Below are 18,416 nucleotides of genomic sequence, written 5' to 3' on the forward strand. Positions count from 1 at the left end.
ATTAGAAAAATAAAACCATGTAAAAATATGGCATAAAAAACAAAAATAACCTCCGGTTCTTAGGCCTAGCAATTTGACACGTAACACGCTAACACGAAACGAAACGATACGAAAAAAATAGATATAGATTTTGATTTTTGATACACAAAACACAAAAGTACACGAACACGAAATTACACGATAGATTTCGTGTCGAATATGGGTTTTCATTTTGGGTACACGAAATACACGAAATATTTGTACATAAATTTTATATATAATTGTGTTAAATAAATATATATATTTTTTGTATATGTAGATACATATTACAGATACATTAACAAATTTGTAGATAATTGTATGCGAGCATAGATATATCATTCATGCTTAGCAAAATTATACTAAAAAATATATATTAAAGCTATTTTCTGATTAATATTATATTAATATTTTCATATATAATGTACACGAAAAATACACGATACGTTTCGGATCGGATACGGGTTTCAAATAAGTACACGAAATTAATAATGGACGGATACGGGTTTCACCTTCGAGTACACGAAACACGAAAATACACGAAACGAAAGTATACAAAACGAAACGATTGCCACCTCAGAATCTTGGCTGCAGTTTGTTGTAGTGGAGAACTAAAAATCTTTCGATCTTCCATATGCTTGTAGCCGCTAATAAAAAAGGAAAATTATTAAAAATAAGTTATAAAACTATATTTTATACGCGCCTTAAAATGTGTGTCGAGCAGTGCACAAAAACTATAAAGAAATGAGAGAGACAGATGAAGTACATGTTACACTCCCTCCGTCCCTCTCAATTCTTAACATTGGAGGACGGAGGCGCGACACGCACTTTAATGCGCCTCAAAAATATAGTTTTATAATTTTTTAAAAAAATTTTCTTTTTCTTACTAAAACAAAAAAAGAATTTTTTTTAAAAAAAATTATAGAACTATATTTTATAGACGCATTAAAGTGCGTGTCAAATAGTGAAAAAGAAATGTTATGAAAAAGAAGGGACAGAGGGAGTATATATAGTCAAGTATATTATTGTATAAGTTTTAGAACATATATTTATCTTTAACCTAAAAATTGACTAATAATTAAATTATAGCATAATTCAAAAGAGTAATGTGTCACACAAAACATTTTCTAATGATAAATATTATTAATTGGGTTGATTAATAAAATATTAATTATACATATATAAATCAAACTGATATTGTGATAAAATGATCGAAGTTAAAATATTAAAATTCATCTTATCCTAGTGCTCCATGTCGCGTGTGCGATTTCAGGTGCTTGGAATATTTATAATTATAAGTATTTTCAGATTTCGGGTTGGGGTTTCAAATATCCAATCCAAAAAAATCGGGTTTCGAGTACACCCGAATTCGATCCGAAATCCATTAGATCAGGTTCAGATATTCATTTTCGGTTAATTTTCAGATTCGGGTCGGGTTCATGTATAGATAAAAATTTCAGGTTTGGGTTTGAATTTTGTCATACCCGATCCGAACCGATTGTTATCCCTACTATTTGTGTTCCCTGTTAGTATTATTATAATATTAAATTCAATTTCTATTTAGTGGAAAAGATGGGAAGTGAATATTTAATCGTAAATGAGGAATGAGTTAGTCACTACGGTGGACCTTAAAAAATAATACTAATAATATGTTGGAGATTAGGGCATATTCCTCTATACGATTACTGCATCATATCATAATTGCCGGAGATGCTCCAAGATATCCTTCAGGGAATGAGAACTCTAAAATTATATTTTTAGGACATCATATGACTAATATAGTTATATGTAGGAGATGCTCTAATATGCTTGGTGACAAGCGATATGGAGACAAGTTCAAAGATTTTCAATTAAACTCCCGACACTTTCTTCGCACAGAGTACTGCTTACCATCACCAGTCACCAGCTGAAGTTAAAGCAGTTTCACAATCGCTAGGTTTCAACAACATACAATTTGATAATTTTTGAAAATCACCGACCTAAGTAGCTAGAAATGGTTCAACATTACAGCCATTCAGTTAAGAAACAGAACATAGAAGAAAGCAGCCACTTCTTCCAACCTATTGTAATTGGGTCGATCCTGAGAGAATTTTGGGATAAGATACGTTAAATACTGAATTAAATTATTTTAATATGATATAATCTTTGAGTTTTGATATCTTTCCTGATTTAAAAGATATCGTTTGGAGATATTTTCTATGACATTTGATTCTTTCCTCATTTAAGAAAGAGGATAATTACTTGTGGACAAGTGATTTATTATTAAACAGAATTAATAAAAGAAAATAAGAAGTTATTAGAAAAATAAAACCATGTAAAAATATGGCATAAAAAACAAAAATAACCTCCGGTTCTTAGGCCTAGCAATTTGACACGTAACACGCTAACACGAAACGAAACGATACGAAAAAAATAGATATAGATTTTGATTTTTGATACACGAAACACAAAAGTACACGAACACGAAATTACACGATAGATTTCGTGTCGAATATGGGTTTTCATTTTGGGTACACGAAATACACGAAATATTTGTACATAAATTTTATATATAATTGTGTTAAATAAATATATATATTTTTTGTATATGTAGATACATATTACAGATACATTAACAAATTTGTAGATAATTGTATGCGAGCATAGATATATCATTCATGCTTAGCAAAATTATACTAAAAAATATATATTAAAGCTATTTTCTGATTAATATTATATTAATATTTTCATATATAATGTACACGAAAAATACACGATACGTTTCGGATCGGATACGGGTTTCAAATAAGTACACGAAATTAATAATGGACGGATACGGGTTTCACCTTCGAGTACACGAAACACGAAAATACACGAAACGAAAGTATACAAAACGAAACGATTGCCACCTCAGAATCTTGGCTGCAGTTTGTTGTAGTGGAGAACTAAAAATCTTTCGATCTTCCATATGCTTGTAGCCGCTAATAAAAAAGGAAAATTATTAAAAATAAGTTATAAAACTATATTTTATACGCGCCTTAAAATGTGTGTCGAGCAGTGCACAAAAACTATAAAGAAATGAGAGAGACAGATGAAGTACATGTTACACTCCCTCCGTCCCTCTCAATTCTTAACATTGGAGGACGGAGGCGCGACACGCACTTTAATGCGCCTCAAAAATATAGTTTTATAATTTTTTAAAAAAATTTTCTTTTTCTTACTAAAACAAAAAAAGAATTTTTTTTAAAAAAAATTATAGAACTATATTTTATAGACGCATTAAAGTGCGTGTCAAATAGTGAAAAAGAAATGTTATGAAAAAGAAGGGACAGAGGGAGTATATATAGTCAAGTATATTATTGTATAAGTTTTAGAACATATATTTATCTTTAACCTAAAAATTGACTAATAATTAAATTATAGCATAATTCAAAAGAGTAATGTGTCACACAAAACATTTTCTAATGATAAATATTATTAATTGGGTTGATTAATAAAATATTAATTATACATATATAAATCAAACTGATATTGTGATAAAATGATAGAAGTTAAAATATTAAAATTCATCTTATCCTAGTGCTCCATGTCGCGTGTGCGATTTCAGGTGCTTGGAATATTTATAATTATAAGTATTTTCAGATTTCGGGTTGGGGTTTCAAATATCCAATCCAAAAAAATCGGGTTTCGAGTACATCCGAATTCGATCCGAAATCCATTAGATCAGGTTCAGATATTCATTTTCGGTTAATTTTCAGATTCGGGTCGGGTTCATGTATAGATAAAAATTTCAGGTTTGGGTTTGAATTTTGTCATACCCGATCCGAACCGATTGTTATCCCTACTATTTGTGTTCCCTGTTAGGATTATTATAATATTAAATTCAATTTCTATTTAGTGTAAAAGATGGGAAGTGAATATTTAATCGTAAATGAGGAATGAGTTAGTCATTACGGTGGACCTTAAAAAATAATACTAATAATATGTTGGAGATTAGGGCATATTCCTCTATACGATTACTGCATCATATCATAATTGCCGGAGATGCTCCAAGATATCCTTCAGGGAATGAGAACTCTAAAATTATATTTTTAGGACATCATATGACTAATATAGTTATATGTAGGAGATGCTCTAATATGCTTGGTGACAAGCGATATGGAGACAAGTTCAAAGATTTTCAATTAAACTCCCGACACTTTCTTCGCACAGAGTACTGCTTACCATCACCAGTCACCAGCTGAAGTTAAAGCAGTTTCACAATCGCTAGGTTTCAACAACATACAATTTGATAATTTTTGAAAATCACCGACCTAAGTAGCTAGAAATGGTTCAACATTACAGCCATTCAGTTAAGAAACAGAACATAGAAGAAAGCAGCCACTTCTTCCAACCACTTAGGCCACAGCTTCCAGTGACGATCATGTCCTTCAGACTTTGCAGGCACCTGCACAGATTCAGATGCATACTTAGCAAAATATACAAGTGGACCAGCATTCAATTTCTTTGCAATTTGCATAAGAGGACATGTTTAGCATTAAGTTTTCTAGAGATGTTCAAAAAATCTGAAATCTGAAATCCGATCCTATCCGATCTGGAAAAAAATCTGAAAAACCCGATCCGAAAAAAACCCGGTCTGGCCCGGCCCAGTCCGAGGGCCTAAAACAGGCCTAGTATTTTCAAAAAAATCGGGATAAAATCCGGATTTTTGAAAAATCCGGGCTTTTTATAAACCAGGCCTAGTATTTTTGGGAAAGCCAGGCCCGGCCCGGCCTGATTTTTAAAAAAGCCAGGTCCGATCTGGTTTCAAAAAAATCCGGATTTTTTTGGCCTGGTCTGGATCTGGCCCGAACAGATCTTTTGTGCATCTCTTAGTTTTCTGCAATTTAGAAATGTAATCATGTAATGTAGCCCTATAGATATTACCAAAGGTATACGATCCAACCTTGGGTTTCTAGCTTAGTTGTCACTAGGTGACCAAATCAAGTTTTATGTGGAAGGCGAAGTGTGTGCTACTGATATTCTTTTACCAAATCACCAGACAGGGAAAAAGGTAAAAGGGGACGTCAAACATTCAGCAACTGTTCCTCACTTCAATAAACGCAGTCTCAGTAAAACAATTAACTAGATATTACATATGATATTAAATTAGTGGTCCAAAAACATGTCGGGAAACTTTAGAATTACAGGATATCAATAACAGATTGACAAGTCTAAGTACTGTGCAAGTAAATTACTACTATATTACAACCACTATAACTACTTAAAGAAATAACACAATCAGAGCAGCATTTACTAAACCCCTATGTTAAAGCAGTGTTTTAAGTTAATAAGCTAGCACAAGTCCTGATCCTATGTGATATTTTAAGTTTTGGTTCCATAGAATTTTTAGGTGTTTAAAGATAAAAGTATTTTGCAAAACTCCTAAGCACCACTCCCACTGTTTATTGATCTCTGTTTCCAGATAAAAACATGTTGATCATATGAGTAAAGCTACAATGTTCAGTTCGAAAAATCAATTTATCTTACTATTTTTAATAGAATGAGCCCTGTTCTTTTGTGCCTTCATAGCTATTTATGTAATACCTATTATGCCAAAAAGTACATATGATAGCCTATCGTGTAATAGCTACAATGTTAAAAAGAACTCGTACGTAGTCCGTGTCAGAATATGTAACGTGAAACCAGGGAAAAAAACTACAGAGTGCAAACTGGATGAACATTGAAATGGGTACTGCAACAAGTTTTGAACTAAATAACATTTGCCACTTTTCATAGTTTCTAATTCTTCAAGTTATATCCCAAACACAGATAAATAGAATAATGATACCGTGCTGTGTTAGAATTCCAATTCCATTATAATTTATAACTAGAACACAAGATGGCTTACACAGAAAAAAACAGAAGTAATGATAAGAGGCAAAATAGAAAAAGAGTTCTCTGACCTGGCCAGGAGAGTGCTTCCTATCTTGTTAAGAAGAACACTGATCACACTGATAGCTACTTAACTGCTTTGCTTGTGCAATAGTCATTTTCACACAGCCAGGATGGAACCTACAAGGAGCACATAAAATAAATTAAGCAGAATTTACAAACTTCTACAAAAGTCTTGAATAACAAGTTTATTAGAAGAGACACTGAACAATACTTATTCTATAAAGTTAGCTCATTGTAGAAGCAGGTTTCATCTTGAAATATTTCTTTCAAATTCAATTCAAGTATAGATAGCGTTGCAAGTTTACTCCTGAAGATATTGATTCTCCAACTATAAAAAATGAAACTATGGCATATTATATACGACAATATTGACATAGATCACAAAATATAGTGCTCATACCAGGCTTTGCAGTCATCACACTGTAACATCAAATCATCTGGATTGTAAGGTGTTTCACATATGCAGTACCTTCAATTTAAAATATGCAATATAGTTATAACCCACGTTGTCTAATAATAAAACATATATTTAACAATAAGGAAGTGTGACAAAGTACTCACACTGGAACTTTATTGGGTGTAATTTCTTTAGTACCAGCTTCGTACCAAAAGCGACAGTAGTAATCCCGAGCACCTACATTTTCTAGCTTGGTGTAGTTCAGGAACGAGTGCACATTGCACTTTCCTTCAATTTTGTTGGCACTCTGAGTGGCATATTGATCTGACAAAAGTAATTCCTTTGCCCCATGAAACTGTCTCCTACCACCAGCCTGCTCTGGGCTATAGTACCATCTCACTTTAACCATAAACTTGCCTTCGCTATCAGTTTCGAATCTTTCGACACGAGCAACATAGATCTGTTTATCAGTTTCAGATGATTCCATGAACACGGAATCTCCAGCTACAAACATCAGCAATATAATTAATGTATGTGTGATGTAATAACTCATAAAACAATACTATTTACATTATACCATATAATCACCCCTTATTTGCATATAAAACATAGAAGGAAATGTTGAATAAAATTCAATCTCAGCCCAAATTCCATCTTCAAGAACGGAAAATCAAATTTAATATCTAAACAAACAAACAAGTGCACACACGCACGCACACACGATGCCTCCATATATAAGATCTATGCATTTATCGCCCCCCCCCCCCCCCCCCCCCCCAAACAACACACGCACGCACATTACCCCTAACAATTTCGCCGGTTCCCCTGATTTGGCAAATATCTGCTCCCCTTTTCCGCTTTCTGGTATCTGACATCGAGACATTCGCCATCAGTTTTCAAGTTTTAGTGGTGTGTGTGACTGATAAAATTTAAAGGGGTAATATCCAAATGAAATGTCTATGAAGGAAGTAAAAATACTAATAAAGGCCTGAAGACAGAGTATTTGTTTTCTGCGAGAGAAATCGAGAGTCTAGGTGAACTTCTAGAGTGTTCCTTAAACCCTCAGATTTTGGGGGTAAGTACATTGAATAAAACTAATAAACACATAAACACACATATTTTCACAATTATAAGCTAGTTTGGGAAAAACATAGCAAAAATATGAAAAATCCTTTTTTGAAGAACAAAAAAGACGAAAAAGTTATAAATTTTTTACCATTTTAGTTTACTTGGACCGTTGCGGAAAAAACCAATGTAGAAATACAAACCGAGAAACAATGATCTGAACCGGTCTTTTGATTTGTTGATTTTACTGACAATATTAATCTGACTGAATACATTGAATCAGATATACAGTGTCTTAGTATTTTGAAAAGTAAGATGAAAAAAAAAAACCATCTTTAGAAATCATTCCAATACACAACAATTTTGCAGTAAAAAATTATTTGCACATCCATTCATCAATTATAAAATCCACCATAGTCGCCGCACAGAGAAGAAGGCTACAACAATTTAACAACCCAAATTGCTGCATAATCCGAAGGAGCAAGTTAACGAGGCACATTCCCTTGAGCAATCTATACATGGGTCTCTAGATTTTCTCAAAAGCTTTGCACAAACAGAACTATACATGTATGAAAGTCAGTAATTTCACAAACCACTGAATTAGACAACAATAAAATTGCAAACAAAACACATTCTCAAGATGAACAAAATGTATAAATAATAAAAGCAACATGCATCAATTGAAAAAACAATCAAGAAATTAAAAAGCATATTCAATTGAAAGGTGTCATGAGCCTAGATCTCATCTCCAAGAACCATATGCTACTAAACTTTAATCACTAAATAAACCCACTAAAACGAACATCATATAAAAGTTTGATCTTTCCATCTACTGAGACAGCTACACAAGACATTAGCACTTACAAATTTATTGGTGGCTCTGATGCTGTAAAAGACCAAGCCTCGTTTGCCAGGTCTGAAATTTGCCATTGAAACAAGCTTGGGAACCATACCACGGGCTTTTCTTGAAAATCAAATAGCTGTAGTGATTGTGTATGTACAAAATAAGAATCATCAGAAAATACGATAACAGACCCGGTATATCACGAGCATTTTTGTTGCGAAAAATGACCAAAATATATTTGTTAAACAATATCCTGATTCTGGGACTGGGGAGAAAGTGCTCTCACGTTGCTGTCATTAAATCTAAAAATTATTATAAAATATAATAAAATTTGACATCTTAGAGTGAAATATCATATAAAAATGAATGACATACAGTTTAACATTTTGAATATTTAAGACAATTTTTTGCATGATAATATCATGAATACAGCAAAAATAATAAGCGAAGTCAATATCTAAAAAAAAAGGGACAGAACAAAGTAAAGCACCTTGTCGTGTTATTAGACTTTTTTGGATATTCAATCCTTTTCATCATAATCTAAACAAAAATATTCTAAATATCATGTATGATTAGAATAATTATATCATAATAAATTAGAATGGGATAAGTTATCATGCATCAGCGAAATGATAACTAGATAACCAATTTTGCTAAATTTATTTAAAAATATCTCAAAATATATCATCAAGAAATGTTTTTGGAGCCAATCATATACTTGGAGGCTGTGTTTTTGAAATAAGACGTTATTAATATGTTTGCCGGATTGAATTTTCATAAATTCATAAAGTTTGAAGATCAAAAAAAAAATATCAATGTGTAACATTTTGAAATCTTTTATTTGATGTTTTATTCAAGTATAACTCGAATTGAAATGGCATCTGTTAAAATTTACAAGATAATACATTTTGAGAATATTGTAACTTTAAAATGAAAACTCATCCCACAGCTATTAGCAAAAACTAATGCCCGACATTTCGAAAGGTTGAATCTTTACATATAATGATTTGAAAATGAATTATTGTACTAAAATTCTAAATAATTTTTTTATTTATACAAAAACTATATTAATAATAATCTTCCAAAACTACAAAGCTACAAATAAGTTACATGGATGAAGCACTGACTATTATTGAAGACTACTAATAACTAACCTAAGCAGCTAGAATAGAAATACTGCAAAATTACGGCCATTTAGTTGGAAATATGAAATGCATAAGAAAGCAGCTGCTTCTTCCAATAACATAGGCCACAACTATCTAATGCCAGTCACATCTTTCGGCATTTGCAGGCCACCTGTACAGATTCATGCTTAGACAAAAACCGCAAGTAGACCAGCATTGAGTTTCTGCAATTAACGTAACTGCACATATTGAGAATTACGTGGATCCATGACAAACGATTGACACAATCATACAACCATTTATCAGCTGTCTTTTATAGTTGAAAGGTAATCACGGGATATTTTGGATGAAAGTAAGAGGCCATGTCACTCTATCAGTGATTCGGAAGGCCACTGCAGTGTTTTCACCTATCAGCTATATTAGTATAACGGTTTGTCTATTGTGTGTCCATAAACACATGTTAAGAGTTAAAGTCTATGCATTTAACTTCATTTGATTGGTGTGGTTGTTGCATATACATGGAGTCCACAATTATTAAGAAATGATAGAAGTTAATCAAAATAAGTCAAAAACATATAATTTGATGCTTAACATGTGTTCATGGGTACACCATTAAAAAATCATTAGTATAATAGTATGATCCTAATTATAGCATTTTCTCAATCCCATAATTACAGCATTGTTTAAAGTTAATAGGCTAGCACAAGTCCTGATCCTGTCTGAGATTTCAAGTTTATGGGAGTAATATACAAGTTTCAGGTGTGAATAACATAAAGGTGTGCTACTTTAGTTGTACACATCTCATTCACATTAAAGAAAAACTATTTTGCAGAACCCCTAAGCCCCACCACCGTTTGTTGCCCTCTGCTTCTGCCAGCATTTGTTTTCCAAAAGCATGATAGCTGAAGAACTTTAGTGAATCAATCTGCCTCAATTCCTTGGCCATGTATATACTATTTTAAATTGATTTAGCAGGTTTGCATCTTTGGTCGTAATAATAAATTTACTTCTAATGGAAAATAAGACAATTGAAACAAATTCTTTCAATTAAGTTACTCTGCTAGTAAGGCTAATTAAACACCCCGGAGGCCCAATCATAAAAAAGAAAGGCCACAAATTTTGAGATTAAAAAATCGCAAGTATTTATTTTGGTATGCTGAGATTTTAAAGTTCTAGAGTTCTTAAAACCTAATGCAACGAGGAACTCTGCGAGCTCAGCAAGGCAACCAACGAGCAGGAGCTTCTTTGAAATTCTGGTTGCATTAGGTAGAGCTAATGTAATTTGTTCACTCTTTCCAAGTGCCGGATCATCTCTGAAAGTTCCAATTCCTGCTTGCAAGGGCAAAGTAGAAATCCCAAGTAGTTATCTAAAATATATATGTATTGTTTTCAAAATATATTAACATAATTAATATTAAATCTATCATGTTTACTATAATAATTTTGAGACAAAAGAAATATAAATTATATTGCAATGAGGGGAAGGGAGTGAGTAATATTGTTTAACAAGTCTTTTCAATCATAACTTTTATATATTTAAATGTTCTCATTATAACACATTTCTCAAATCTCGTTTATAAGCCTTCGCTTAATCACTACATAAATATTTAACATGTGTAATGAAAATATTTTTATATAAATCCAACAACAATATATTAACATAAACAATACAATTATTATTTATTCAAAATTTTACTCTATTAAAAGAAGTAAGGAAAATATCATAAATCACCTCTTATAACCTCTTATATAAGTTAATTGCGAGATATTACCACATGTTTTTGGTTCAACAATGAAAATCAAAGGGATTGCAGAGATAGGAAATGAATGCTTTAAACTCGAACAAAACAATTAATAGTCATTATATTAGTATAATTAGTACAAACAAAGGGACCAAGTTCATGAATTCTCCGTCATTCTCAACAACATTTATTGATTAAATTACATTTTCGCATAATAGTACATGTTACCAGTTCTTCAGATAAATGGAGGAGCTATATCCATTGGAAAAGGATTTGCCACGACATTGTCCATGTAATTGTAGTGGGGACGTGCAGCATCCATCACCATGAATTGCATGTCTTCCGACGGCTTCCAGTGTCGCTTCCTCTGGTTTATGAACCAGTTGTTTATCTGTTTCTGGTCTAAACCAGTTGATTCAGCCAGTGCTATCTTCTGCTGTTCCTGTTAAAACTTACTCGCATCGTTACAATAATGATAGGAAATTAAAGAGGATATTCAAGATTAAACTTACTAGCGTCTTTACAATAGTGATTAAAGAGAATTATTGAACTAAAGAGGCAATGCTATATATAGTGATAGAAAATTAAGAATCCTTGCATTGTGATAAGAGGATATTCAAGATTACCGATGGATAAGGCCATTTGTAATGCCGGCTCCACCACTCCAGCAATTGTTGCCGGGCTTCTTTAGGCAGCTTTCCTTTCTTTCTTTTCTTCATAAACTCTTGCTTAAGATTTCCTAAATATCCACTGTATTTGCGGAGAAGCTGGCCCTTTAATTCCTGGTCTTCTGCTTGTGGATCTACGGGGTTGTTTTCTGTGTCAGCATCCTCTTCTGATGACCCCCCATTTCTATCCATGGCCTCAAACGCTGATCAATTTTATAACACAACATATAAACACAAGGGTGTTACAGGCCGATATAGATTGAAGTAATTGGTAATTAATCAATTCATGAATTACTTATATTTAAATTTCTTAAGTGCATATACATATCAACTCAGGGTGTTGCAGGCTAAAGATTGAAGTAATGCAGCACTTAAATATGTGCACAGCTTTATGTCAAATTAAGGCATCAAGTATTATGGCTGTATTTGAATGTAAGCACTTTATGTCTCACATCACCTATTGTGCCTTCTTCAAAGGAATATCATGGCTTTGTTAAAGTATATATGATGTTTTGGGGTGTGAAGTAAATTCCTGAATAAAGGATGCTAAAATACAGTGGCTAAAAACAAATGCCTTTCATATTAAGATGCCCTTCCTTCTCCTTATCAGGTCCATATGAATTCCCTAACGCAGAAACACATTTTATCAATATGAATATGCGCACACAACTAATCCATAAGCATTTACGTTTTTATGTCTTTCAGATCTATGTACAGGCAACTTAAAAATACGTAGTCTTGCTTGGATTATGGAGAATGATTAAGAACCAATACCCATCTGGTAAAGTCAGGTGTCCAAGTAAAACATTTCATATTGCTACCCAGTTAGTTACTGAGTGAGAGAGTAATTAGCACCATAATCATCAGCCTAACCGAACATCATGCAGAATCAACCATTATTATTTACCCATATTTACACGGCAATTACAATGCAAGTGCCTAACACTAAACTGATTGAACAAATATATATTAACACGCATGCAAGCAGCAAGGAGGAGGAAGAATAGGGCATATACATGAAGATCATGATTAACAGATATAAGCAATCATGCAGACTCGAGGAAACCAATACATTTAGCTCTTCGAAATTGTCCATAAGCAAGGCTATGAAGAAGAATATCGCCAAGAGATTGTACTTCCTTATCATAATAATTGCTAAATGTTTGTCATCAGTAGGATTAAGAAAACTATTTACTAAACCTACCATTTATCAGATAAAATTACAGTTATTAGAAACCATGAAAAGCCTATACAGATCTATATCTTTCACCATGACACAAACATCAAAAAATACTCAACATGTGAGAGAGGAAGTAAATTTTTACATGCACATTTACGAATAGACAACACAGCGTGAATAATGATGGCAAGTCAAGACAGGTGAAAACATAGACATAAGTTGCTTAGAAACACGAAAAAGAAAACATTGACATTGCTTATTGCTACATAGGTCAATTGAAGAAGTAAGGACTCACATACTTTCTATTAAATTTTGAGTTCTTTCTTTCCATTGTAATAAATTTTGCACAATAATAATAATCATCCACACAAACTTTGAGCAAGTTAAAAACCATCATATATCAAACATGTACAACTGAGCTAAAAAACATATTGTTTTCAAATTAACAATAACGTTAAATATACAGTAAAACAACTGCAAATTACCAAGCAATATTTTTTTAACTTGAATATTGAAAAGTAATTTTTGATCTTCTCTCTTGGTTATTCCATTTGTATTTTGAGTTCGAAACCATAAAATAATAAGTTGTGATTTTTGAAATACCCAACCAATTAATCATAAATAAAATTGTTATCTGACATATACTAGTAGGTACCAGCTTATCAGTGAACTTAAATTATTGTAGTTATTCCGGCGAGTACACATACCCATACTGTATCCCAGTATATAAAAATGTACTAGTTCGTCACTTGAGCAAAAAGGTCTAATCTGTAAACTTGTCAACTGTTCAAGTGCTGTTTATTTTCTTTCACATATTCCCTAAAATCTGATGGTTTGTCGTCAAAAGTACTAGCTAGTTTACATTAATGAAAAACAAAGATTAAGATATGTGTGTGAGAGGGGGAGAGAGAGAGGGGGGGGGGGAGGGAGGGAGAGACAGAGAGAAGGAGAGAGACAGAGAGGGAGGGAGGGAGAGAGGGAGAGACAGAGAGAGAGAGAGAAAGAGAGAGAGAGGCAGGGAGAGAGAGGGAGGGAGATAGAGAGAGAGAGAGAGAGAGAGAGAGAGAGAGGGAGAGGGAGAGGGAGAGAGAGGTAACCAGAATCTGAGGAAGAAATGGTGAGAGCTTTGAACTGAGATTCAATTCTGGAGAGAAAGAGCATGGCCTCCTTGAAGGGTTTCGAGAGTTCTTGCTCATACTTGCTCAACATCTCACAATATGCTTCCATGAACTGATCCAAAGCCGGATCCTCTCCAATTGTGCTTCCACCACCCATCACCGACACCGATGCGTAGGCTTCCTCCAGCCTCGCCACCACATCCGGTGGTGCTCCTATCTGCACACACCCCAAACACACCAAACCATAAACACCTGCACATTCTCAAACACAAACCGTAAACACTAGGGTTTCCTTAATTAGTACTATCCATACCTTCTGGCAACTAATATAAGCCGCAAAGAGACGGCTATAATGAGGATGAGCCATGATCTTTGCTTTTACAGATGCTGAAGAAGAAGACCCAGAGCTGTTTCCATGTCTTCTGCTAGGGTTGTTATTGTTATGATCTTCAATGAGCTGATCATGGTGAAAATGTTGCAGAATTTCATGGTGGTTGTTGTTGTCTCCTGATCCATAAGTACCCATCAAACATGAAGAGCTCCCAAAATCCATTGATTCTCCCTCCTGTCAAAATGTTCTTTACCAAATATATAAATATAAAACAATTTCTAGGTTTTGAAGAGGTGGTTATTGTGGCAGATCTAGATATATTAAGACTGGCTTTAACCCTAGAATACTACAGTAAACAAGTGCAGTACAATAATATGAGTACTAGCAGTTAGATATTGTAATGATGATAAAAGGAGTTGCTCTCTCAGAAAAGCCTGGTGAGACAGATAGATATCCTCTGGGCTTTGCTAGTCTAGGCTTTTCATTATAATACACAGAATCTGACTTAAACATAAATTAACTACTCCCCAGCTCTGCACAAAATATGGTGCACAGTGTATATATACATCAAAAGATTCACTGTTATAAGATTAGATGGTATGGTGTAGTGGGTGCAAAGCATTACCTTCCCAATGCAAAATTCTCTCCCCCTCTTTTCTAGCACTGCCACTCAAACTAATATTTCTGCCAAACTTATAGTGAGAGAGAGAAAAGAATACTACTCCTCTGATAGATCAAATCAAGATTTTTGTGTTTATGTTGTGATGGATCATGATGAGGAGGAGGGATTGTTTTTGGGGCACGAAATCTACATTACTAGCCCATGTCTAGGTGTGTTGGTACTTGTATTTATCTGTGCACTCATTTTTCATCTTTATCTATTCTCAAAGTACTAATAATGCTGGTTGAAAATATATGTGAATTGCTTGCTTTACCTTGAGCCTGTCTCTCTCATTTCTTTTCCTTGTTTCTTCTCTTGTGTTTTCTTTTCTTTGCCTATTCATGTTACACTAGGGCACCCTTTTTCACATACTTATATTCCTCCGTAGCAATATGGATGGTTGTACTCCCTCGGTCCCCCTCAATTGTTTACATTGGAGGGGGACACGGAGACCAAGACGATGTATGAAAAATGAGTAAAGTTAGATGAAAAGTGGGTAAAGTGGTGGGACCCATCAATATTTAATAATAGATTTGAGATAGTGGAGGAAAGTAGTGGGTGTAATAGTAGTTTTTATTATTAAATATGAGATAGTGGAGGAAGATAGTGGGTGTAATGATGGAAAAAACTTACTGTTTATGGTAATGTAAAGAAATGAGAGGGACATCCCAAAATGGTAACTGTAAAGAAATGAGAGGGACAGAGGGAGTAACATTTTGTGTGTTCCCCACTTATGAAAGAAGTAGGTTATATATTGTAAATTTCTTTTAGGAATAAATTTTAAAATTTTAATTCAGGATTGAAATGATGGAGATACAATTTGTGAAGAAGATTTGAAATATTACTATTTTAATATATAATAAATTTATATAATTTTGATAATTCTAATATCAATAAATATGTTATATTTTTAATTAAATTAAATTAAAATTTAATAATACTATGGGTTAAGTTCTATGGAGATTATTTTTTATCTGAGACATTAGAGATTATACATGTTCTACAAACACAACATTGAAAAATTCATAGGGCCTTTTGGGAACAGCCATACAAACTGCGAATTTTCATTCATTTTCCCATAAAAACTTATAATCTGATCTTGAAACTGCTCTCAGGAGTTGTTGAGGTTAATTCAACCTCATAGAATTAGAATAGTTCATTTTGATTACCACCATCATTCATCCTCAGCCGGGATCAAACTCTCCATGAGATTCGTAGTTGCATTACTTATAACTTCCTAATAACTCGTTTGATTGAGTACGCTCACAAAAGGGTCGTAGTGCTGAGACCTGAGTGGCTGTTTACCAAAAACACAGGTCTTCGCAAACTATCCTACTACTAGAAATTTGGACGGATATGCCAACAGAAGTTCTTCGATATCTTCTGGGACTGTGAGTCGAATGAATAAATTATACAAAACATGTTAGTTTACCGTACATGTATAATCTCCAAGGTCTCTAATAAAACAACGGTCTTTATATAATTTTTTCCTATATACATACTGAATAAATAATCTGTTATATTCATATTGAATAAAGTTTCAAATTACAGTATTTTGCTTAGAAGAAATCTCCTATAAGCTCTAAACAAAAAATACATTCAATTTTTTACGAGTAAAAACACTACTACAGATTCATAAGTAAAGAATACATAGTTGAGTTCAAAAAAATTTACAAATGAGAGATACTCCTCTAGGCTAAGCAGATTTAAAGATCTTTTCACTTTATTTGCTTCTCCAGCTTCCTTTTTTTTTCAAGATTGATATTGATCTGTCTTTTTAAAGTGACATTAAAAAACTTCTCCTCTTCTATATTTGTATTCAACTTTGTTTGTAGAAATCCGAGAGTTTCATCATTAGCTTTTTTCAGTTGATCTTCCATCCTAAAAAATCTTCTAACACCATCCTCATTTATAAACCATCTAAAGAGGTTGAAGATATATATTCTTTTCAGTATAAAGAATGGTTATTCTTCTTGGAAGACTTTCAAAATTAGTCGAACTCCTTCGAACTACAGTAATTAATCTAAGATTTTTTTTTTCTTTTGCAGTACTAGAGAAGCCGCCTCTATTAGACATCTTGGAGAAATTAAATCTTGACTGAAACCGTATAATCTTCTTTAAAAATCTTATGAAATATCTATTTTTTGTTCACTCTTCCCTTATATTCAAACGCTAGCCTTTCAGAGTATTCCAATTGTATTACAGGAATGTTTGCATCATACATCACTAATTTAAAATATTAATAATACTAATTCAATGTGCGTTAGGAAACTGATCATGATCTGACTTAGTGACATCATCGGTAGTCAGCACTCATTCGCCAGGATCTGGAGATGGTCAAGATTTACTATTCCATCTGTATATGTAGCTGAACAATATATGATAACACACGACTTGATATTGTATTTGTCGTGAACCTGTTACCGAGATCCAGTTCTGATGCAAATAAGATACATTATGATGACATAAAACATATATTGAGATATCTTCATGGGACAATTGATCTTTGGTTATTTCTTTCAAATAATCAAAATAAGAAATATCAGATATGCATATGTTGATCACAAACTGGTTATCTTTTACATATTATGGTAGTGCTATTTCTTGGAAGTCTACAAAATAGACCGTGGCAGTAATTTCATCCGATCATGTTGAGTTACATGCAATTCATGAAGCAAGCAGAGAATGTATTTGATTGCGATCTGTTATTCAACATATTCGAGAATTATATGGATTATCAAACATCTCAGGCAGTCCTATAGTCATGTTTGAAGACAACTCAACTTGTATTAAACAATTAAAGGAATGATATATCAAAAGAAACAGAACAAAACACATTCTACCAAAATTCTTCTACATCCATGAACTTCAAGAGGACGGTGACATTGATATGCAACAAATTCGCTGTGATAATCTAACGGATATACTTACAAAATCACATCCTATATCAATATTTGAGAAACTGAGATATAATATTGATATGAGAAGACTAGGGCACCTGCTTCAACAAGATGTCAAAATATGAGACCCATATCCAATTCGAAATGTGTCGAGTACTTTTCGTGTACATAAATAAAATATATATATTAATTTATAAATATATTTATTTCGTGTACATTCGAACAGTTTCGTGTACTGAAAGTGAAAACACATCCGACACTAAATTTATCGTGAAATTTTGTGTATCACAAATCAAAACATATCCGTATTTTTCATATCATTTCACGTCTTATTCACATGTCGTGCATCAAATTGTCCGTTCTACACACCCCTTGTTTCGTGTCTTATTCACATTTCATGTATCAAATTATCCGCTCTACGCACCACTCATACTCAGTTTCACCCATCAACC

General features: G+C 33.1%; 2 protein-coding genes across 5 annotated transcripts; both read right to left on the bottom strand.

Annotated features, from left to right (window-relative positions):
* Positions 1–4,153: 4,153 nt before the first annotated feature.
* Positions 4,154–8,542, bottom strand: LOC108215294 (chromatin remodeling protein EBS-like). 2 transcript variants are annotated; one of them, XM_017387743.2, is made up of 6 exons: positions 8,261–8,542; positions 7,134–7,199; positions 6,496–6,835; positions 6,335–6,403; positions 5,943–6,051; positions 4,154–4,444 (listed from the first exon to the last, which is right to left on the bottom strand). In XM_017387743.2, exons 3-5 carry the CDS (start codon positions 6,816–6,818, stop codon positions 5,970–5,972), a joined length of 474 nt encoding a protein of 157 aa, XP_017243232.1. In that variant the 5' UTR covers positions 6,819–6,835; positions 7,134–7,199; positions 8,261–8,542; the 3' UTR covers positions 4,154–4,444; positions 5,943–5,969. The 2 variants fall into 2 exon arrangements, with proteins under 2 accessions (XP_017243232.1, XP_017243238.1); XM_017387749.2 differs by lacking the exon at positions 7,134–7,199.
* Positions 8,543–11,202: 2,660 nt separating this feature from the next.
* On the bottom strand, positions 11,203–15,289 carry LOC108213100 (homeobox protein SBH1). Of its 3 annotated transcripts, none has more exons than XM_017384852.2 (5): positions 15,029–15,289; positions 14,386–14,650; positions 14,052–14,289; positions 11,733–11,977; positions 11,203–11,548 (listed from the first exon to the last, which is right to left on the bottom strand). In XM_017384852.2, exons 2-5 carry the CDS (start codon positions 14,623–14,625, stop codon positions 11,342–11,344), a joined length of 930 nt encoding a protein of 309 aa, XP_017240341.1. In that variant the 5' UTR covers positions 14,626–14,650; positions 15,029–15,289; the 3' UTR covers positions 11,203–11,341. The 3 variants fall into 3 exon arrangements, with proteins under 3 accessions (XP_017240341.1, XP_017240335.1, XP_063936314.1); XM_017384846.2 differs by having other exon boundaries at positions 14,386–14,637; positions 15,029–15,287; XM_064080244.1 differs by lacking the exon at positions 15,029–15,289 and having other exon boundaries at positions 14,386–15,011.
* Positions 15,290–18,416: the final 3,127 nt, after the last annotated feature.

This window comes from Daucus carota, chromosome 1 (genome assembly GCF_001625215.2).
Source record: "Daucus carota subsp. sativus chromosome 1, DH1 v3.0, whole genome shotgun sequence".
Lineage (NCBI taxonomy): Eukaryota > Viridiplantae > Streptophyta > Magnoliopsida > Apiales > Apiaceae > Daucus > Daucus carota.